The sequence below is a fragment of the Barbus barbus genome (assembly GCF_936440315.1).
Source record: "Barbus barbus genome assembly, chromosome: 20".
In the NCBI taxonomy this organism is placed as follows: Eukaryota; Metazoa; Chordata; class Actinopteri; order Cypriniformes; family Cyprinidae; genus Barbus; species Barbus barbus.
Genome location: NC_136748.1, coordinates 19461090 through 19485918, shown reverse-complemented (window position 1 = coordinate 19485918; position 24829 = coordinate 19461090). Strand labels below are relative to the sequence as shown.

The following is a 24829-nucleotide window of genomic DNA, read 5'->3' as shown; positions in this document are numbered from 1 at the left end:
ACAGACATAAAGCTTTTTTCCTCTGTCCAAGGGTCACTATGGTCTCGCTGACCGGATGAAGTCAGGTTGTTAAAAGAAATGATCAGTCAGGCATCAGAGCAGATGTCAACTCACTTGCTGCTGCTTTATTGGAAAAGAGCCACGTCTGTTGGACAATAAACTTCTGTGACTTTTCCAGCCAGGTGCAAATACTAAATAAGAATTTCTCACTAATCTCTTATGAATTTATTAAGAATCATTTTTATAGAGTTTGCACTCTCCATTTCAAGAACACATTTTACAGCTGATCTCACTTTAAAAATGCAAAATATAAAAAAAAATTATAATTATTTTGGCTCTTTCTGAGTGCAAACTATAAAATAATACTATCTATATCTCTATCTATATTAATCGTTGCCCATCATTATTTAAATATTTAAAAAGTTACTTATTTTTAATTATATTTTAAATAATTTATTTAGAACTTCCTGACATTTCAAGGCATTCCAATACCACAGGAACCTTACATAGCATATGCATGTTAAAAAAGGGTTTCTTTGCATGGACATTTCTTACAGTCTCTAAATTAGCTAGATGACCACGTACACTGAGGTTTGCTGGAAATGGGCATCGGCGGGCGAGCGACTGCAGGGCGGTGCAGGTCGATGGTGAGAGCGGCTGGAACAGCAGGAGATAAGAACATATGAAAAGACCCCAGAGGCTCAGTATCACTTACTTATTACTGATAGCGGTGTTAGCCTCTCTGCACCAGAGGCGTAAGCTAAGAAAACATGCTTTAACACTTCAGCGTTTAGATTGTGTTAAAAAACAATCCCCCAGCATGCACACAGACAAAATGGGTGTCACAAGTGCTACCATGCACATATTCTTTTGTGCACATACCATGGTTATACCCATGTAAATGAACCACTGCACTTATGAGCAGAGATCACAGCGCTGTTTTACATGTAAAATTACTTTAGGATATGAGGAACGTAATATAGAGAGATGAAAGAGATAGATGTAGAGTGGAGTGAGAGAGAAAGAGAAGGATAGGAGAACATAAGAGCGAGGGAGAAAGAAAAACAATGACCTTTTCCTGATGATATCTGTACTAATCCTGTGTTTGAGTCCCTGCTGAGGTCTCTGAATCTGGGGGGAGCTGATAAACACGAGGTGAAACGCACAGTGGCCAGTATGCATCTGCATCTCCGTGCACAATTCTGTATTTCAAATAAACATGCCTGCATGTGTGCACATTCATATGAGCGTCTATGCAAACACACACTTCAGCATGCAAGCAATCGCTTAAACACAGCATGTCCTTGCTGATGGGATTGGTCAATGTTACATGTGAGAACCCTTAAGTCAATATAGAGTCATCAAGCATATAAACATGCTGTGTCAGTGCTGGTGCATGCCTGTTATAGTGATCAGATATCTCGCTCTTTGTTTCTCTCTCTCACACACACACACACACACACACAGGCTCTGGCTTATTGTGTTTCTTAATTAAGTAGAGTCTACAGCCACACACAAAGAAATATATTGTAGTTTCTGTACAGCTGTTCATTTCAGATGTATTATTGAACTTCTAAAAATCAGATAATATAAAGCAAGTGAATGAATAAGCAAACAGTAAATAATTAAATAAGAAGAAAAAGAAGAATTATGTTATTATACTTTACACTACCCTTCAAGGTGTTTTATATAGAAATTAATACTTGTATCCAGCATATACACATTAAATGGATTACATTACAAAAGACACAGCATTTATATTAAATGTATGTTTTTAAATGCTGTTCTTTCTATTCAAAGAATTCTGAAACACTGTATCAGGGTTTCCAAAAATATTAAGCAACACATCTAATTTCATCATTGTTAATAATAAGAAATGTTTTTAAGCACTGCATCAGCATATTACAATGATTTCTGAAGGATCATGTGACACTGAAGACTATAATGTCTGTTGAAAATTCAGCTTTGCCATCACAGGAATAATTTACATTTTAACTTTTAAAAACAGAAACCAGTTCATATAAATTGTAACAGTATTTCACAATATTACAGTTTTTACTTTATTGATCAAATAAATAGAGCAATAGTATCAACAATAACTAGGGCTGGTCAGTATTACCAAAATCATGGTTTAAGTCATTTTCTTATATCAAAATAAATAACTGGTATACTCTACATAACAGTATTTATCACAAAGTTATTTTCGTAAAAATTCACCCAATTTATTCAAGCATTTATATTGCTATATATTTCCATCTTTTTGGATATAAATTTCCAGTAAATTAAATACTTTACAAATGAACAGTGCTTCGTCTTTTTTGGTAATCATCTTATTAATTAGCAGCTTGTTCAGTCAGACACAAACCAAAAGATAATATTATTCATAAATGAATGAGGAGACTGGCATCAGTGCACAAACAGATCCACATTATGTAACACCCACATTAAAAACAAAAGACTCAAAGATTAATAGATTACCAAACACACTGGATGAGCCTCTATAAAATAGCCCATATTCAAACACCTGTGAGTGTACTGTGCATCAGTTGAATTCTACATTAATTAAAGATGTGACGTCGCTTGGAAATGTACACAACCTACTCTTTCTACACCGGATGCTGCTGGATTTAATAGGAGATGAGAGACAAAATAAAATCACTAGAACGGAGCAAATTAAGTTGACATTTTCTGACCGCTGTCATTGACTGCTTGAAGTCGCAGTTAACAGGTAGAAAAGGAAAACCTTTCTGCAAATATGAATTGGTTTAAATCAATAGCAATTAGATGGTGTTTGTCCTTCCTCCAAAAGGAAGACAAACAGACATTTATAATAGAGGGAAATAGACTACAGATTTCTTATGGACACGAGCCACTTCACAAAGCTGCCCATTTTGGTGGATAAGCAACAATAAAACAAACTGAACTAAAAACTAAAGCACACTAATTTGACATTTTTAGTGTCTAAATATCTCCTCATAGAGAAGAACAAATGAGCAACACCAACTTCCACCAAAATGAACCTTGCATATTAATGATGACCAACATTTACTTCCTGAACATTGCCCCAAACAACAGCCCCAGAAGTGAAAACGGTAACACTTAACAATAAGGTGCCATTTGTTAACATTATTTTAATGCATTAACTAACATGAACAAACAATGAACAATGCATTTATTACACTATTTATGAATCTTTGTTAATGTTAGTAAATGGACACACAGTTTTTCATTGTTTATTCATGCTAGTTCACAGTGCATTAACTAATGTTAACAAACAACTTGTGATTTTAATAATGCATTAGTAAATGCTGAAATTAACATGAACTAAGATTAATAAATGCTGTAGAAGTATTGTTCACTCTAAGTTCATGTTTATTAATGTTAACTAATGAACCTTATTGTAAAGCGTTACCGCAATTCATTAATAGCAAAGAATAATAGTTTAATTAAAGCTGGATATTTACTGGTTCATCTTTGACTTTTGACCCGAGTCATAGACAACAGTGTGCATGCATGTCTGGTTGTGCATGTGTATTTATTAATGCATATCAAACATGCGTGTTTATGCATGTGCAGTTCAGCACCCTCAGGCAGAGAGAAACACATGCAGCAGGACGTGTAACGTGTACCTCTTTGATGGAGCAGCGAGTTTTTTCCCGCCATTCGTCAGAACTGAGCTCTAAGGTGCAGTGAACATATGTTTCCCTTTGATATGAACCCAGGATAAATAACCTTTAGAGAGAACACAGAGAAAGAAAAAACAAAGCCATTTTTATTATTTTTAAAGTACTGATATATTTCAGTACATTATATACAATAACTGAATGTACTCACAAAAAAACAAATAATGCTGTGATCAAAAGAATTGAAGAGGGCAAACCTGATCAACAGTCGAGTTCAAATGACTGTTTATAAAGACACTACTGCCATCTGCTGGCTAACGTATTTTAGAGCTAACAAACATTTTCATTACAAGCACTAAAAAGAAGCATTATGGCTATATATAAAAAAATAAAAAATAAAAATATACCATTCAAACATTTGTGACCAGTAAGATTAAAAAACAAAAAAAATAGTTTAATACTTTGAAAAGTAAATGTTAAATCCATTATTACAAAAGATTAGTAAATGCTGTTTTTTTATTATTCATCAAAACTTAGAAAATTTGTATTATATTAATATCACATTAAATTAATGATATATACAATTATTTTACTATTATTATTATTATTATTTCACAATATTACTGTTTTACTGTATTGTTGATCAAACAAATCCAACTTTTAAATCATACCAGCCACAAACTTTTGAATGGTACTGTAAGTGCATTACATAATATAAAAATATAATACTTAAGATGTAAAGATTATTAAAGCCTTGTGATAAACATAAAAGGTAATAAAGAAAAGCCTGACCAGACTGTATTAACTTTCTGTGCTTTGATTAAAAATGTGACACTTTCTCTAATAATAAATAAATATAGCCTAAAATAATTTATCACATTTGTAACTAAGGCAGTGCCAATCCTGCTCCTGGAGGGCCTCCTTCCTGCAGAGTTGAGCTCCAACCATAACTAAACAATCCTCAACAAGCAAAAACCCAACTGGCCCTTCAGAAGCATGACTGTTCACCCCATTGTAAATGCTGATCAAGTTATAGTCCACTGTTGCCCTCTGGTGGTGGAAAAGCCCAGCACAGTTGAGACATAAACGGACCAGTGCAAACACACAAACACACACTGGATGGCTATTTAACAGCAAGTTTACAAAACCCTCAAGATCCTGTGTGCAGACTACAAATACAAATGTGTGTGCATCAGGGTTGAGTTGGGTTTGTAATTGTTAAAGGCTCTGCATTATTAATAGAAAGCCCATTATAAACACTATTGAAGTCTGTTAATAATCTAACAAAGACACAATGGTGAGAAGAATACAGCTTTTGTTGCATTGTTTGTGTGTGTGTGTGTGTGTGTGTGTGTGTGTGTGTGTGTGTGTGTGTGTTCTCAAAAACAACAGCTTGCGACCAGGCCATTTCAAATTTCATTGGCTTAGAATGTTATGGCTGTCTATGAGTTTAGTGTCCCAAAAGAATAAGAAAACTGAAACAGCAGTGTGCACTACACTGAATAGTCACCAATAATAATTTCAGTCTCTTCATATGAATCTTTTTGTACTATACTTTTACATGTGCTACTAATTTGAAAAACTTCGTATGAGTAAAGAGACTTAAAGAAAACAAAAAGACAGGTGTAAATGCACTTACCTACAAAATAGGGGCTAGCAATAAGATTGTTTTACTTTAATATGCCTGATCTGGGATGACACTGAAAACAAGACAAGCTGTGCTTAAATATTCAACTGTGCTAGATGATTTCCCTTATTTTTCCAGTTGTTTTCCAATTGCCTTTATTTAATACTCAGTTAAATGAGCACTTCAGTTTTTAAATACACCAATAATTGACCTTATGCACGGTTACTTCCTGGTTGTAGATAAGCCAGCTCAGGCATTTCCGGTCAACTGTACTGTGCTGTAAGGGGAGCGCCCTTTGCTCGGTTTCTCTACATAATCCATTCACAATTTAGAGAAAAGTTTTGTTTGTCTAAGAGGACCAAACTTCTACGTATACCGTTTCAGGGATGACAAACACAAATGTTAAATTTACGCGTGGGAATCCAGTAAATCATGCGCGAGTCATTGCTGTGATTAATCTGACGAGCCGATGTCAAAATAAAGCTGTGCATTAAGTTATTCAGACTAACAAAACTACAGCAGCAGCAAGTCTGTGTTGGATAAAACTTAAATGATGTAGTTATTAAAATTAAATCTAAACATATCAAAATATTGAATGCATTATTTAATTGTTATACTGACTTATTTAATTTGTATTTGACTATAGGTATAATTCAGCATTAGGCTGTTGTCTGGCCTTATTTATTTATTTCTTTAAATGACTTCCTGCACTTGCTTATATACTAAATTTGTTATATTTATTTTATAATAAATCAAAAGACGTGAAAAAACTAGGAAGTTGAAATGGCAGCTGCAGCCAATGAGTGATGGTCTACTGTCATCTCCTGGTTATAATGGTAATTTCATTTTCATCTTAAAAAGTCTTTATTTTTCGTCGAGACACGTTTTTGCTACATTTCTTCATGAATGAAAGGTGAACCTTTAATAATGGGAATTTTACCGCACAGAGTTAAGAAACAATAAAGGCTTTAAAATTGTATAAGATTTTAAAAATGTGTTCATGGCTATGAAGGTAAGATACTGATTATCTAGAATACCATTACGATGTCGTATAAGAGATTAGCAGAACTGCCTAAACAGTTACGATAATGTTTATTTGTCAGCATTTAAATGTACAGTTAGCCTAGTTTCTGGGTACTTTCCTGGGATTATCAGACTCTGCATATAAAATAACATGAAACTATGTTAATTCCACTATCATTATTTACAGTGTTGCAATTATTTTGTTTCTCAGTTTCTGATAAGAATGAGGCAGGAGATGTTTCTGTGAGAGTCTCTACCTATAAATAGCACATATAAAATGAGCTTCACCTGAAGATTAGTGCTGGCTTATCTTTATCTTTATCTTTATCCAGAAGTTCTAAATAGCGCTCCGTGCATATGGTCAATTAAACAACACTGTTATATTTAAATATGTACCAAATCGTAAAATGAATATGAATTTTTCATACTGTGCATTACAATGTTGTGATGCCTAAATTCACTTGTAGCATTAAAATAACTTTTTTTTTTTTTATATTATTTCGAAAAAAACAGTACAGAAGTTTCATATCGGCCATAACATAAATAACCGTCTGCTTACACTGGCCAGCATTTTAATGACAGTGCATTATTATTATAATTATGCCTATAGTTACCTAATCAAGTGTATTTACTAACCTTCCATGGTTCATTTGCCCAAAAAGATAAAAAAAAAATAGAAAGGCAAATGTTGATTGTGTCACGCACAGCAACAGAAATCTGCCCTACCTGCTACATTCAACAAGTGTGACACGTAGACGCCCCTCCACCAATAGTGTGTCTCGGATGGAGATGTCCAGGTCACATGATGATGCCAGCGGTGGCTGCACTTGGAAAGGAAAAAAGGGCTTGTACCTGTTGATCAAAAACAGACAAAATCATCAGACAATGAATAATCTGGCAGTAATAACCCTTGCTTTATACACATTAAAGGCCAGATTTACTAAACAGAGCAATTTAGCATAAGATGCATCCAGCTCATTTCCATAACCAATGCAATCTATAAAGAGCACCACAAATTAAACCACCCATGCCAAGTGGAAAACTGCTTTTATAGGGGGGCAAAAAGTAATGGTGCACATATTAGTAAATTGACAACCGTAAACATGGCATGAATCATACTCTCCTCCCTTAAATGTCTGAAAGGGAAACTCCAACAAACACATACGCAATAAGGTCATCTGCAAAAACTGTTAGTAATTAAAAGTTGTTAGTAATTCTGGCCCTGAGTTCATTACCGCAAAACAGTAAGTCACGACCTGAATCGTGAGGGCAACAGGAAACATTTGCAAAGTCAACGGTCATTTTGGGTGTGTGTAACCCATTCACTCTACCCTTACCAGAAAAACAAGCATTTCAGCTCTGTGTGTGTGTTTTTTGTCCTCCCACACAAAGACTTGAGGGTTAGGTTCAGTTAAATACAGCTGCAAGGATTTTTAGGCCTTTTCGAATTATGCAAATCATCAGACAGGTAGGCTTTCAAGCAAAACTAAAGTGAAAACTATGTTGTTAAATGTCGGATTGCATCAAGGTGAAATTAAATCTTATGCCTTTGCTCGAGGTCTCACTTTCACTGCTACTACTCATTACCCAGCAATTTCCATGAATTTGAAGTACACCTTGGCATCTCATGGATTTTAAAAGCAGCAGAGGCAAAGATCCTGTTGTTGCCGTTGCTGTTTTGTGAAAACTAGTAGTTTTTCTAACATATCCATCAACCCCGCAAGATAATCGAAGTATTACTTAAAATAAATGAAATAAAAAATTACAACAGTTCGTATAAAATTCAAACCTCCTAATGCTGACATTTTCAGAAGGTTAACCACTTCAGATTAAAACTTTAGGCCCTATTTTGTGCCCTATTCATGGAACCCCTTACATCATCAATGTCAAAATATTCCTAATGAGTGACTTCACGCAATTCATCTGTGAAACACCCAGACTCTGTTCCTCTTGTATCATCTGTGAAATCACTTTTATCCCACACCAAAAAAGGTTATGAAATGAAGAGAAACAGATCCGAAAGTCAACAAGGAAAAAACTCATCTGGTGCTTCCTCCTCTTAATTGACCTCCTCACTTAAAGAGTTTCCCATATATTTATTTAGTCCAAATATTGAACTAAATGGTTTAGTAATGGGAGATTCTTCTTTCTTAAAGAGTTCTCTTCATTCAGCATTCTGGAGTGTGACTGATCATCCTCTATTTGTGCATAACTGTAAATATTACAAGTATTTACTTGTCCATGTGATAAAATGTGTCTATATCATGTGAAACCGGACTGAATATGAGGAACTTTATAAACAGGGTGATTCCTCATGCAGAATGCTGCACTGATAGAGTTTAGCAGCATTCCTCTGAGGAGAGTGCTTCTGTTCTATTTCAGGACTCTTTACTGCTAATAATAACCTGAGAGATTAGAGTTCCTAAAACAGGAAGTGCCTTTTTCTCTCTCTCTCCATACACTAAGCCCTCCGATTTACCCTTGTGAGGTACAAAATATTATAAGACCAGTCAGTCTCAGAAATTGCTTCATTGGCCTTTTTCTCCAGACAGATTGTTTTTCTGTCTTATTATCATTCAAATTGCCATGGAAACAGGCTAAGGAAGGGCCGATTTTCAAAAACAATCGTTAGGTTTTATGCATGACCCATTAATAGATAATAGAGGATATAAGGACTTTGTATGAATGTTTATATTCTGAGAACACAAACTGCTTATGTCTAAACATTTCAGATCTCTGAAAAACTTTAAGCATGCCGGGTGAAGTTGCTATTTCCCTTGAAAAAAAAAATGAAACCAAATCACATGCTTTCACAAAGGAGGTCAAAGTGAAATGAAACACTCCTCTAAACCACACAAACAGACAAGGCAATTTCATTAACTCCTCTAATGTAAACACTAATGAGGCTTTCAAAAGCAAAATCCTGAGATTAAGACACGATTTAGTGGAGTCACGTGGACATAATGCTTGCTTTGAGATCAAAAAAAAAAAAAATCACAATCAAAAACAATGTGCACTGTGCAAACAAAGTCTGTGTAAAATACATGCAAGTCTCAGCATTCAAAAGATCTTATAAACAGTTCCAGTGATATATTTTATGCCAAAAATCTGCATGAAAAAAACCGCCAAAAAAAAACAGACAGCGTTCTTGTGTCTGTGTTGCTTAGGTTTGTTCAATTTTGTCTCTTCATAACATTATTACTCATCTGTCCTCTCTATTCTAGCCATTTACACAACAGGAAATACAGGAAACAGTACATAGAGTTCTGAGGGCAGCTCGACCCATTCCAGCAGGAGGGGATTTGAAAGACGTACATTTTGAAAATGTTTCCTTAGTCTTGCTCTAAATTAAAGCCTGAGATGTGTTAGTGACCATGGAGTTCCCTTATGAACTACTTAAACCACCTACAACGATGTAAAATGTGATTCTGTGACAAACTTGATCTTTCACCCTAGCTCTGTTAACCTAAAGACCCAGTTTACATCCATCTTGGATGATTTATTTACAAGTGGACAGCTTTTGGTTGTTGGTTTTGGTAATTAAAAAACTATTAAAACTCGTTTTTGTTAAACGAAGCTGATATAAAATAAGATTATGAAATTAAAAATGTAAGAAAATTAGAAATGTTGCCTTGCAGCTAACTAAAATAAACGCTTATGCTGAAGTACGAAAAAAATTATAATAAAACAAAGAACCAAAAAAACAAACTAAAATTAAAACTGAAATATAACAATTAAAGCTCATTCAAAATATGAATAAATACCACAATGTCATTTAAATTACACTAAAATAATAATGATGTAAACGGGGTCTAAAATGTTGTGCGACTCAAATGGGCAGTTCAGTGATTCTACTTCCTTCCTGTCCAGACACCTCATGATGCAAAGCTCTAGGAACAAGATCTGGTATGGTAACACTCTCATTGTGCCCCTTCCTCCCTCTCCATTTCCCAGCTGTTTAATTGGAGGACATGACTTCAGTTTGTTCCAGAGCACACACAGGGCATGGAGCACAGCCCTATCACTTACCATCAACACCGTTACAGGAACACAGCCAGACTGCAGCATTAAAAATACAACACTCACTCACCTCACAGAAACAAGCTTGCAATGCCTAGAGTCTGGACCTTGCAGTCTAATCCAAGTGTAAGCAGTTACTAGCACACATTCACCAGTGTATACAGTGGTGTGAAAAAGTTGCGAACAGGTGTGGGGGGGGGGGGCACTTTTTCACACAGGGCCATATGGTTTGGATTTTGTTTTCCCTTCATAAAAAAACCCTTCATTTAAAAACTGCATGTTGTGTTTACTTGTGTTATCTTTGATTAATATTTAAATTTGTTTGATGATCTGAAACATTAAAGTGTGACAAACATGCAAAAAAATAAAAAAATCAGGAAGGGGGCCAACACTTTTTCACACCACTGTATATTAACAGCAGTAATTATCTCACAGGCAATATACAGTTACTGCGCGAATCCATTGTTATATGTACAGTGCTATCTATGGCCAAAAGAGTTCAATTATAAAGCATGACAGGTTTAATCATAACTGTAATTATCCTAACAATGCGAGACTAGCTGTCTTTCTATTTATGTCAACAGACTGTTCTAGTGAATAAAGTAGTCTCTGTGTGGTTCCTGGTGTTGTTAGCTGAAGGAAATGCATCATGGGAAAATGAACCAACAACTGTTTATAATGCAATGTATTACAATAATGTCATTTATTCTCAAATCTCATGAACACTTTCACACATTTTCAAATTTGAGCTGTCACAGTCAAATTATTACATATTTAACAACCAATGATGTTTTGGCAAAACTGATGCCAAACTTGGGGTGGCATGTCTTGACAGCATACGCAGTGTTGTTTTTGTATTTCTAAACGATTATAGTATTTATTGATATTATGAATTAATAGTCATTTTAGTACTTCAGCTTAAACATTTCAATTTTAGTCAGTAGCCAAGGCAACCCTTTACATAATTTTCATGAAATTCATATTTTAATTTTATTTCAGTTTTATTCCACTAAAAAAAATATATATATTAATTTTTCTTTTTAACAGAAAACATTTTGGTCTGTTGGCTTTGAACATAGTTGCATGGACCACATTTATGATACTATATAATGGGTATTTATATCACTATATAATGCTATTGTATGGAAGAGAGAAGACAGATTTTTTTTATTATTATTTTGTTTTTTAATATATCGTTTTGTGTTTCACAGAAGAAAAAAATCATGGTCTGGAATGGAACGAAGGTGAGCAAATGATGAGAGAATGATGACAGGACCTACATTTTTTGGTAGACTATTCCTTTAAAACACTTTGTCATTCTGAGGAAACATTATGGCTCTCTTGCTATAGGAAATGTAGTAGGAAGTTATCATTATCTTTACAATAGCATCCTATGTACTTTTCAATATATCATACAGAAGATATTCTTCAAGGGGATGATTTTCACTGAGCTGAAATGAAGAACACTTAACCTGTATGGCAAAACACTTTGCTGTTTAAAGTACTTTCAAGGGCTTCCAGCAGAAGTGAGAATACTTGCGGTAAGCAGCTCTAAGGGAAAAAGTCCAGCAAACGACTATCGACTGTGAAGGCCTTATCTCGCCTATCACCTTCTATCTTACTCTGTACTCTTTAAGTGTTAAGTGTGAGCAGTTAAAAAACATTTCCCATTTTAAGTCATTAATCAAATGGTGCAATAATTGCATTAGATTACAGATTTCAGATTTCTGCCATATCTGCAAAATCTTTAAGAAACCACAGGAAATTCCTTGGTTGACTACAAACATACATACACACGCACAGGCAAATACTCACACGCACGCCTCAGTTAGATTATTAAAGCATATGACTGTCTTCAGTCATTTAAAAATTAACACAATGCATAATTAATTATAATGCATAATGAATTTTCATAATGCAACTATATTTTTTGATAGACCATGAAAGTAAATGTCAGTAAATTAGATTTTATAGTCCACGTTCAGCGCCTAACAGTCATTAGTACTATAAAAAAAAAAAGTATATAAGAGTTACAGAGTAAGAGATGAGTAATAAAAGTTTATATAAGCCACACAAACACACCTGTTGTGTCTTTGAGTGTGGATGTGCTGCTGACCGGATTAAAACCCACTCATATCACCAGCACCTCTCTAAATAACTCATATTCACCACAGCCAGGTCACTGAGGACAAACCAAACCAGCTTTGCTTTTATGTGCAGCAGGAAGAAACGTATGACTTCGTCCAATCAGGTGAACGCGCTAGGAGCTTATTGTGTGTGTTCTGCGAACTGACTGCAAAAAAATGTGCCTGTTTTGCATTACACGTGTAAGCACTGCTACGTAACTGCACAATGAGTGTTATTTAATAACAGCCAAAAATGTATTTATTTTAACCTTTAGATTACCTTCAAACACACACACACAAAAAATTTGAAAATCTAAAAATGAATGTTTATTTTTATACTGCACATTTTACTTGCAGTATTCAAAATGGTTCATTTCTAGTGATTTTTTTTTTTTTTTTGATTGATTGATTGATTTAGACAAAATAGTAAAGGCTATTTATTTATTATGAGTCACAACATGATTTTTGTTCATTATTATTATTATTATCTGCGTCAGAGACCATTTTTAATATGCAACCCTAATTTACACAAAGAGAATTTTCAGGCCTTAGTAAATAGTAAAAAACAGCAGCTAAATGCATTAATATCTCTGGAAATGGAGCTTAGGAATGTTTGTATTTTCCCAGGAGTTTGTGTGATGTAATCAAATGAAAGTAATTACAAAACTGATCATTTTCTCTAGCCTCTAATGTTCTATTTAAGAGAGCATGAGAAGGCGAAAATAGAGGGATTTCGTCCCAGTTGAACTTTGGCCTGACTGTATTTGCTAATGTGCACAGAAGCTCCTTCCCTGCAAGTTTACACTTTGAGATATGAGGTTCAATAACCTCAGTGGTCAGATGAAACGGCTCAAATGATCGAAGAGGTGCATTTTGAAGTCACGGTGCCTTCTGGCTTGGGACAGGTTACTATTTTTTAAATGCACTGCTGAGGCTAGAGAGAGAAAAAGACAGAATGTGTGTATCGTGAGAGGGGGATGTATTTGAAAGCGCATACAAACGGAAGCACAGCAGATGTTTTCGGAAGAGCACTTACATAAGTGGACTTTAGAGACATGGAGAGAGGGAAAGAAGAGAGAATGAGGTATAAGTTTCCATCACGGTCAAGTCAATCACTGCTGATGATCTGAGACGGCCGCAATGTGCACTGCACAGTCAACAGATGACGAATGTAGAACTGAGTCACTGATAGATCACTCAAGAATGTCCTTTTCAATGTGACGACAAGGGAGAAAAGGCACAGTTAACTAAGCAAAACCTATATCTACCGTTTGTTCTTTTAATGATATTCCTGAAAATCAATAAATAGTCTATATATTTAAATTCTACACTATTTTGTCTAAAATGAAAACAACAAAAATGTAAGTCTTTAAAAGCCAGTGAATTTAGTCATCACAACATTATATTATACATTATGAAATGGATATTCATTTTGAGATTTGCTAAAGATTACATATGACAGTGAATTATTACTGGTTTTAAAGTTTAACTTTGAGTGCAAGAAAGGAACAATAGAAAGGTAATAATAGAAAAGCAATAGCAAGCAAAAGTAAATTAATTCATTAAAAATCCCTAATATAGTTTATATTATATATGCATATATAGTATATGCATCCCTAATATATGTTAGATTTTATGACAAAATTTTTAATAGTTCTCAACTGGCCTTTCTTGATACGTCCTTTATTAATTCTGGCTGATACCAAACAAAAAACAAAAAAACACTGGAAAAGGCATGGAAATAAGCAAGCACAATTAAATATCCACTATGCAATACATAAAAAACATCTCTAATATTGGTCAGTTACCAATGTGGTATCAATATATTGTGCATCCATATCTGAAAGAGAATAATTGTTTTGTCTGTGAAAACAACCATATAGCTTTTCTCATGAATATCCAATTCATGTGCTAGGTGTCTCAAACTAAATCTATCTAACATTTGATAACAATTTTTGAAATTTTTATTGTATATAAGAGAATATTTACTTGTGTGGAGAAAAATGTGTCCATCTTACAAAACAATTCCTTTAAAGTTTGTCCAGACAAACATTGCTGTCTCATGAAATTGGGTAGACCAAAAATGTATTTTTACTGCCAAGGGAGTGCTTACAATATTGACATTTTTGTGGTTCTTTGTCCTTCAGTAAATACAAATGCGTCACAAACACTGCGTGTCCACTTTAAATTTAGGTTACTAGTTAATCATGACACATCAATTCCGGTTTACTCTGAATGTGCGCCACAGGAAGAAGCTATAAGTTGACAGTTTCAAACAAGCACAGCAGACAGTTTCTCCAGCAAGGGGCATTTAAAAAGCCAAACTCCATCGCTGTCACACGGATGGATGGATGGATTGAACGCAGTGTCTTTTTCTACTGAGAATGTGTTTCTCTAATGCCTCTGAGGAACTGGACCATTAAATCAGCACAGTCAGGAAAATTTGTCCCGATCCTCGCTCAAGGGCATGCAGCATAGGAGTCTCTCAGTAACTCTTTTGTACAGATCAACACCCCAACTGGGACTGTACTGACCAATCATACAGAGCCGCTCCATCTTTGAGAACAGGAGGTGTCATTAAACACCCATCAATAACAGCTAGACACGCAAACACACCAGACATGACATCAACTGGTGTAACCGGAGAACTATATGGGTTAATCCTTAGAGATCACAAAAACACATTCTTATGCACACACAACGTGCACCTGCACCACACCATATATCAAACATCTACAACATCTGAGAACATCATTCATAATTTATTTGTGATAACGGAACTACTAATGATGGGAAGGGAGAAACCTACTCAATTAGTTCCCTAATTACAACACCCTGAGAAACATTAATGCCTGAAGAACAAGTAAACGCGTATAAACAAATGCACATTTCTGACTTTCAAGTTTTGCCCATCTGTGACATGGAGCCCATCCAGCATGCACCAGAGATGACATCATATTGTCTTGGGTTTTATAAACACCCCCACAGGTACAGAGAACAGGACTCCTGTACAATGAATAGCTTATAATAAACCTTTCTATAGTTAGTTAGTTCAGAGTAGTTTATTTAAAGTATTACTCAGCATTTAACAGTAAGCCATTTTGGGTTAATTCTGTTCACACATTGTATCTGACATATCTCCCAATATTGCAGACCTTTCATGACACTGCTACAGATAAAGATGACAATTTCACTTTAAACAGAGTTAAGACCTCCTGTCATCCTGCTTTTGAGGACTGTTAAGATCTACATTTGGACAAAGGAGCTGGATAAGCATAATAGGGTGTCCTCTACACTACACAATAACAGAAGATGTTTGCTGAGGAAAGAACATTTCCCTGCATGAAAAGGCCCTTCACATTGTCTCACTGAATCAGTGCAAACCCAGCGTTTAAGTAAAATGTGCAATGGTCTAAAAAGTCAAAAGTATTTTGCATTTTAGTAATTTAAGAAAAAATGTTTAACATTTTTAAACACAAAACTATTAAACAGCAGAACTGTTTTCAACACTGATAAGAAATGTTGGTAACGCTTTATTTTAAAGGTGCAGTAGGACATTTTGGAAAATGCTAACTTTAGCGATAGCACTGAAAGCATACGTCCAAAGCCACGCCCCCTTAAAGCATATACGCACACAGATCAGATGACCAGTGACATTACTATAATACATCATGTCATTAACCGGTGAGAAAACTTTATAGTACAGTTAGTAACAGTACTGCAATTCCAAGGAGGAAGATCAGGTTGTTGATGTTTGTCTGCCATTCTTGCTCTGTCTGCATAGCGTACGTGATCGCGCTGATGACGTATGCTGTCTGCGCGAACAGGGTGTGCAGAGGTATGCAAATATATATGTTGACAGGCAGGTATTAAAGTCAATCAAATTGCTCGGAACGAGCATTTTGATTGGACGAACATTTCTTGGTCTTACGCCTTCCACAGAACATATAAATACATTTAGACCATTTTACTTAATTATTGCTATCAGGATGTGAAGAGACTTTCAACCAGCATAACAAAAAATGTTTCTGAAGACAATCACCTATTGCACCTTTAAGGTCCAATTTTTGCTATTAACAAACAATTAACTAAGCCTTTTGCCTCAATAAACTCCTAATTTGCTGCTTATTAATAGTCAGCAAGGTAGTTGTTAAGTTTAGGTATTGGGTAGTATTAGGAATGTAGAATATGGTCATGCAGAATATGTGCTCTATAAGTACTAATAAACAGCCAATATGTTAATAATAGGCATGCTAATAAGCAACTAGTTAATAGTGAGAATTGGTCCCCTATACTAAAGTGTTACAGAAATATTTCTTGAGCAGCAAACCAACATATTAGAATGATTTCTGAAGGATCACGTGACAATGGCTACAAAAATATAGTAAATATAAATACACAGTATATTAAAACCACACTACGTAATTCAAGTCTCTGGCAGTTTTGTCCACATACACAAACACACACAAACACACACACACTTGTCCTGTTCTGAACACCACCTCCATCTGTGACACTTTCATCCCACACAGAGACAACTGAAACGGATTGTGGACTGCCCGCTTGTTTTGTCCCTGGGCCATGCTGTCTGCTTTTTAAACAAAGTTCCCACTCACTCACTTGTTTAAAAGAGAATATTGTCAGCTCCTTAACGTCACCTCCCACGTGACAAATTAAACAGTAAGTACTTTTCATCTCAGCCCTAAAACAAACACCATTAAACTCTGAGGCAGTAAAACATGACTAGTGCGTGAGTGCTGTATCCACCCACACACACGTAAAGAGAAAAAATCTCATCTCAAACACCAATGAAGTGATTCCAACTTTTGGGAAGGTGCCAATACTGAGAAAATGAGTGTGTCATTTAATGTCTCACATCATTGAGAAGTTCTTTCCCTTTGGGTAATGAAAAGCATTTAGCTTCAGTAAGTTTGTTGCTGGTTGTGCTGTGATGACTAGAACTCTTCCAGGATGCTGAATCCAAAGGAAAGAGAGAAATGTTATGAAAAGAAGTCTCTGATGAAGCCAAACTCTTCGTACTACTATTGAGACACTCTAATCAATAGTTAAGTGCATGTGACATTTAACAGAGAGCGCAGTGATCTAAATCACCACTCCCAATCCCAGCTGTGTGGGGTCATAGTTCAAATGCACCATTTGAACTGACGCAGATTAAATTCATCTCACTGTTTGTGCCTTCTACGGACTCTACAATTAAATTAATGGATAAGAATCACAGTGTGGTGCTCAATGCGGTGTTTGACTTTGTGATTTGCACATTATGTTCATATTGATTGCACACAGACACAGTATATCAACAAAAATAAGCAATGTGACTGATGAGCAAAAAACGACTCTGCATCAGACCATTCTGTGCACCTGCTGATTTACAAAGACAATGCTAAACCTAAAGAATCTACAACACCTGAGAAATCCAGTCAAAGCACACACACTCGCTGAGATGTCTTAATGTTTATTGGCAAACAAACGTTTTAGGTGTGCCAAGTAATGCTGAGTAATAGAGAGCCGTGAGGTGTAGGTGGATGAATCCTGCAAGCAATCAATCCACAGCTTGGTTGAACGTCTTAGTCACAGACCTTATATTTTTCTCGGCTAAAAACAGGAAGTAACAAAACTCGGAGTTGTTTTCACTTTTAACGGTCAGGAATATGAGCACAGTAAAGGAAATCGTGATTCAATGGGGAAGATGGGTTCCATTTCCAGTTTCACCCTGAGAAAAAGAAGCAAACTTGCTGTTCTCGACACATGACTATACCAATCAGCTCAGTTATTGCAGTGCCACAGTACGTCTGTTCACTTTTCACAACACCATTCAGACATGAACACACACTACCAGTTACACAACCTCTCGAGACTCTTCATGTGCAGTCGAAGCAATGCTCAGATAATAGCTTGAGAGATATCTTTTACAGATAATTACACTTTTTGACTTAATAAAAGGTCTAATGATAATTGCCACCATTCGGGTGGTCTCTAAATAAAATTATCCAACAGCGGTAAATAGCTTAATGTGTTGTTTGAAAGGTCTTTCATTCTGCAGTGAGACTTTGTTGCTTAAGAATTAGATGGTCTAGATGGTAATAACAAATATTATGCCATAAATAATAGAAATAATAATAGTTATTACAAAAGAAATGGTTGTTATCATTACAAAACAATAACAAAACGTTATAATAATAACGTTTTTATTTTACAAATAAAATTATCATATTAGTAGTGGCATTAGTATTATTTGTAGTAGCAGTATTGCTGCTGCTACTTCTTTCTAAAAATGTTCATTTTTTATCTTTTTATATTGACCAGTTTTAATGTGTCAAATATTAGGACAAATAATTAAGAATATTTTGAAATAACTTAAAATTGGTCTGACATACTATTTAACAAAAAAAAATTGGTATCAGCATAATAAAACGGATCTAATCGAACACTGTCCAACGTCACAACTGAAAAATAACAATGGAGGGAATTAATTTTGGGATCATCTGTAATCATTTATCTTCAAGACCCCTAACTTTGACTGTTCTGCCAAAGCTGAGGACATTCACTCCAGACCCGAGACCCCAGATGAACTTCAGGCAAGGGACAGGCGAGAAGTACTGCACTACGACAGAGAGAGACATTACCTTATTTTGTAGTTTGGTAAAGTGTGCTTCTTCTTGATAACTCTCTTGAGCTGATTGACTATGATGGAGGTGAGCTGGGGCAGAGGACGGCCCTCAAACTGAGACTTCACCTCGAAGTCTATGAGCGGGTCCTCCAGGAAGGAGAAGGACCAGTGCGTGAAAGGCATGCGGGTGAACTGCAGCTTCAAGCGGCCTGCCACTCGTGTCATCTTCACAAACAGATAAGCCGATTTCCCGAATACCAAATCGACATCGATGGCCAGATGAAAGCCGCCGTTATATTCTAAGTCAACCTCGAAATTGAGCTCCTCTGGCATGTTGTCTTCATTGAGAGCCACCGGCTTCATGAGTCTGGCTGTTTTGAAAACGGGCACCGAGTTGCCCAGAGAGAAATCCCGCAGACTGAGCCCCTCGAGCAGACGCCCGGCGGTCTTGGTCTGGAGGAACTCCTCAAACTCTACCTTGATCTTCTTGGTGATCCAGTGCCTGACGACTGGGGTGTCTCGGAACTCGCGGAATAAGAAGAGAAATATGGCATTGAGGAAATCGCATGTCTCTGCTTTGGAGGTGTGCTGAGTGTCGCTCCATGAAGGCGGTGGCGAGGACGGCTGCTGTTTGGGGCTGCTGCCAGGGACGGTGGTCTCTTGCTGCTTGGGAGAAGCGGCCTCTGGTTGTTTGGAGGCAGACGATGTGATGTCTGATTGTTGGTTGCTAAAGTAATCCTTCAGTGCGGGATCAGGAACTGCTTTGACATATTGAACTGTCCTAGCGATAGGCTCTGGGCTCCTCCGGTACAACAGTAAGAGCTGCAGAAGGAGCGTGACGATGGCCCCGGAGAAGGCAGAAATTAATATCAGGTATATCATTTTCGTATCCCCCGCTGCGGCGTGCGGGTTAAAGTGTACTCATGTTCCGCTGTCAACGCGATTAAACAAAAGCGAGTTCCACCTGGCCGCTCACAAAGCTGCCATATCATCTGCTCTTTTCCTGGGCTTCGGAAACTGCCGCTGATTGGTGGAACGTAACATCGCGTCAACGCGCTGGAAGTCCTACGTCATGACGGCATCTGCCGGGAAGCGACCGAATGGCTGTGATCGCGACAAATAGGCTAATGCATAAAAATTGTCACAAGAAACGTACTGGAACATTGCATGCTGAATATTGATTATTCGTGCGTTTTTTGTTATTATGACAATGAAACCATTTATTTATTTATATTTTTTCATAAAATAGCCTATATGCAAAAATTATGTTTTGAACTGACAAATATCATTAAGAGGGAACTAAATGTAGTTTTTTTTAACTTAATGGAAATTATGATATAATGCAAAGGCCATGAGAAAAAACATATACATTTATTAAATAGAAAGTTCCGTACATTAAATCAAACAATGTGGCTCCAAACCATTTTTATTTAATAAATGAACGTGAAATGTTTTGCATTGTAGGCTATTGATCACTGAAGTAGTACCATTTTCTACTACAATTTTTAGAGGTTATTATTTCCTCTCTTGAACCTTTATTAGGCCTATTATTATTATTAAAATTTGCTGCTTATATAATTTACCCAGTTAAAAAGTTAAAAAGTATATTATTATGGAACATTTAGCATTGTGTTGCTTGTGTTAAATAAATAAATAAACAAACAAACAAACAAACCGCCCCTTTGAGATTAATGGGCTGACGAGTCCTAATACATGAGACTTAAACTGTAAAATGACCGTTTTAGTGATGCATTTTTACTGCAAATCTCTTTTAGCCTGGAGCCTTTTGTTAATATTTTATTATTTTATTTTATTACTGCAAATATCTATTCATTATTATTGTCTTTGAAAAAATTAATGCTGTCTGCTGAGAAATTTAATCTTTCCCAGACCGTCATATTTCATGCAATGCACATGTATTTAGACCTACGTTTGCAAGTAACATTTTTAACAGAAATGGGCAGAGGGACTTACATGACCTAAACAGCTTTCTCAAAACTTTACAGAGCCTAAACTCAAAACCCCATTTTCTAATACTAAGTCAGGGAACTGCTTCTGAGGACTGTTTAGTTCTCAGCCAATAGCAATGCATATGTTTAACTACTGGGTGTGCAGCCATTAACTTGATTGAAACAATCAATCCCCATGTTGGCTGGCAGCAAATACCCTCTCACAAATCCCGTTTGATCTTTATCAACTCATGTTTCACTGCTGCTGGAGATCTGATCTATTTCAGTCCAGAGACACACATTTATAATAGATTACAAAAGTGGTAAACTAAAATCAAACTGTGGTGAACATTACTCCAGCTCCATCTTGTGGACTGTCAAAGATAGTGCTGAACAAAACGGACGTAATTCCTTTAACGCAACAAGCGTTCCCCTTCCTAGGTTCACTTCAATGCTGCGATGACGTCATCGCTTTGTGAACATCTTCGGTGTGACGAATGTCTGAAGCCCTTATACATCACGCTAATTTATTAGCCGTCTGAAAGGTTCAACACAGTGGGAGACACACATGACAGGTGCGTGCTTTGCTTGGGCCATAATCACGCCCAAGCGGCGCTTAGCAGCCTATTCAATTGTCAACACTGTGATAGCCTGCGGCTTAAAGTATGACACTCGAGGTTCGCAGCCTTTTCTAAAGGCCCTGCGTCTAACCCCCGCCAATCTGTTTCTGCGGTTGCCGAGGCGCCGCATGAGATGATCGCTTAGGGTGACCGCGTGTGAGTTAGAGCCCATGGAGAGTGAGATGACGGAGTATTCGCTTTTCCTCGTGCACTCACCCGGCCATGTTCAAGAGCTAAAAGAGCGTTATGTTGAGCCGGTTGTTTTCGTCAATGACGATTTACGGTCTACCCTGGAGGCCCGCAGCGCGGTTTCCTTTGGTTGTGGTCCGTATGACGATGATGTGTTGTCCAATGACTCAGAGGATTTAATGGTGGAATTCTGCAGTTCTCTCCCTCCGAGCGGACAGGAGAAACGCAATTCCCCGTCTTACAATGAGCTGTTAGACGTTGTGACTAGAATGGGACTGTGAGCCGACGCAAAACCAGGCCCAATCTAAACTGGATGACCGTTTTTTCCCTAGTCGCACTCCATCCCAGCCCCGTAGGCCTCTTCCCTTCTTTCAAGACCTCCACCAAGAGGTTTCGAGGTCTTGGAAGCAGCCTTTTTCGGCGCGGATTACTAATGCCGCTGATTTCGCCACCGTGTCGAAACAACGTTTTTGGGGGTAGTCATGGATTCTCACACGATGCGGGCATGTCTGACTCCCGCACGTGTGCAGTCATTACAGACCTGTCTCAGTCAGTTCAAGACAGGACGTCTAGTAGTCCACGTAGGCTTGTGTCTCAGGTTGTTGGGTCTGATGGCGACAGCGTCCCCTGTAGTTCAGTTGTGCTTGCTCCATATGTGACCGTTTCAGTGGTGGAGCAAGAGCCAGAACGTTTCACCTTGTTGTCATCCGTTTCGCAGTATTACGGTGACACGGTGAGGTTTTCGTGCTCTAAAACCGTGGAAAAGACCCCAGTTCCTTCAGAAACGAGTCTAGCTGGGAGCATGTCTTCATCGCAAAACTATCACGATGGACGCGTCCCTGACGGGCTGGGGGGTGGGCCATCAAGGACGATCAGTTTGGGGAATCTGGTCAGAGGACCAGCGGAGTTGGCACATAAATCGTTTGGAACTACTAGCAGTCTTCCTGGCTCTCAGGTAGTTCTTACCACAGTTGACGGGCTGTCATGTGTTAGTTAAGACGGACAACATGACTGTAGTTTCATACCTGAATCGTCAAGGAGGATTACATTCTCACCCCCTGTTTGCTTCGAGCATTGAAGTGAACCTAGGAAGGGGAACGCTTGTTGCGTTAAAGGAATTACGTCCGTTTTGTTCAGCACTATCTTTGACAGTCCACAAGATGGAGCTGGAGTAATGTTCACCACAGTTTGATTTTAGTTTACCACTTTTGTAATCTATTATAAATGTGTGTCTCTGGACTGAAATAGATCAGATCTCCAGCAGCAGTGAAACATGAGTTGATAAAGATCAAACGGGATTTGTGAGAGGGTATTTGCTGCCAGCCAACATGGGGATTGATTGTTTCAATCAAGTTAATGGCTGCACACCCAGTAGTTGCACACCAAATTCCTGTCAGTCAGAGCAGTCCATATCCCAGGTCACCTGAACTCAGGAGCAGACCTGCTCTCGAGGCAGAGGCTGAAGGACGGGGAATGGAGACTTCACCCTCAAGTGGTGAATCTCATATGGCAGAGGTTCAGACGAGCGGAAGTGGATCTATTTGCTTTGAGCATGACTACGCACTGCCTGCTCTGGTTTTCCCTGTCTTCCCCATTGCATCTGGGTCAGTTCATTGCCCCATTGGTTCAGTGCTGGAGTTTCTTCAGAGTCATTTTTCAGAGGGAGTGACCCCCGCTGCTCTCAAAGTGTATGTGGCGGCCATATCTGCGGTACATACACAGGAGATGTTTCAGTCGGTCGTCATCCTTTGGTATCACGTTTTATGCAGGGTGCGAGACGGCTTAGGCCTTTCCGCCTGACACGAGTTCCTTCTTGGGATCTTTCAATTGTGTTATGTTTTTTTATTATGTTTAGGATTATGTTCCTAAGGTTGCTTCGTATCCATTTCGTTTTCAGCAAGTGGTCTTAGAGGCTTTCTCCCACGCTGACGCGGGATCAGGTAACATGGATCTTTGTCTGGTGAGGGCATTAAGAATCTATGTAGACCGCACAGCTCAGTGGTGTGGATCTGACCAGCTGTTCGTGTGTTTTGGTGGTAAGAGCAAAGGCTCCGCTGTCACCAAACAGCGAATGTCGCATTGGATAGTTGAAGCTATCTCTTTAGCCTACTAGGACTACGTGCTCACTCCACGAGAGTAGTGGCTTCTTCTCAGGCCTTTCTGAAAGGATCGTCAATGGATGGTCCTCTCCTAGCACTTTCATCAAGTTCTACAGTCTAGATGTGAGGATGGCTCCTGGCTCCCGGGTCTTATCCGCTTGAGCAGATGCTTTCCTTGGTCTCCAGCTATCTAAGGTACGTCAGGCGTTATGGTATAGTGTTCCCAAAGCGATGACGTCATCGCAGCATTGAAGTGAACCTAGGAAGGGGAACATCTCGGTTACATATGTAACCATGGTTCCCCGAGTAGGGAACAAGATGCTGCGATGAGGGCCATTCCATACATTGATAGCGCTTCCTTTGTCATTTTGGAAATCTGATGAAATAGCACGTGGCACGCTGATATAGCATATGGTACGTATGCATGGGGGGGCGTTGCCAAGTGCTATTAGGCCAATAAATTGGCGTGATGGTATAAGGGCTTCAGACATTGGTCACACCGAGGGTGTGCAATGTCCCAAAGCAATGACGTCATCGCAGCATCTCGTTCCCTACTTGGGGAACCATGGTTACATATGTAACCGAGATGTTATATATACTGTATTTACTATCAGGTGTGTGTACTGTTTAAGTTGTAAGATTAAATTAACATGTGACTATATATAAAGGTTTGAACAATTTATATAAATAATTAGCACGCAATAAATACTGAAAGGGGTTGTGTTTGTCTCTTTTTTTATATGATCAAAGTTCAAATCATAAAATATAATTATTTTTATGATGGAGTTTGATTATGAAAATTTGGGTCTGGAGGGTAAAGCAGTAGCAGTGAATTCGAAAAACATTTAAACAAACAGAATTATTAGTTCCATGTCGCACAGTGTGATTTGACATAATCTTGTAAGACTGCTGAAATCGTACAGTC

General features: G+C 37.5%; 1 protein-coding gene across 1 annotated transcript in view; it reads right to left on the bottom strand.

Annotated features, from left to right (window-relative positions):
- LOC306886443 (PDZ domain-containing protein 8-like) overlaps positions 1 to 20072 on the bottom strand; it is a 38133-nt gene extending 18061 nt beyond the window's left edge. Inside the window, exons 1-3 of the mRNA XM_079443548.1 lie at positions 19064 to 20072; positions 7000 to 7125; positions 3630 to 3732 (exon numbers count right to left, since the gene is read on the bottom strand). Coding sequence (XP_079299674.1) covers positions 3630 to 3732; positions 7000 to 7125; positions 19064 to 19929 — 1095 coding nt within the window. The 5' untranslated portion in view covers positions 19930 to 20072. The remainder of the gene's footprint in view (positions 1 to 3629; positions 3733 to 6999; positions 7126 to 19063) is intronic.
- Positions 20073 to 24829: the final 4757 nt, after the last annotated feature.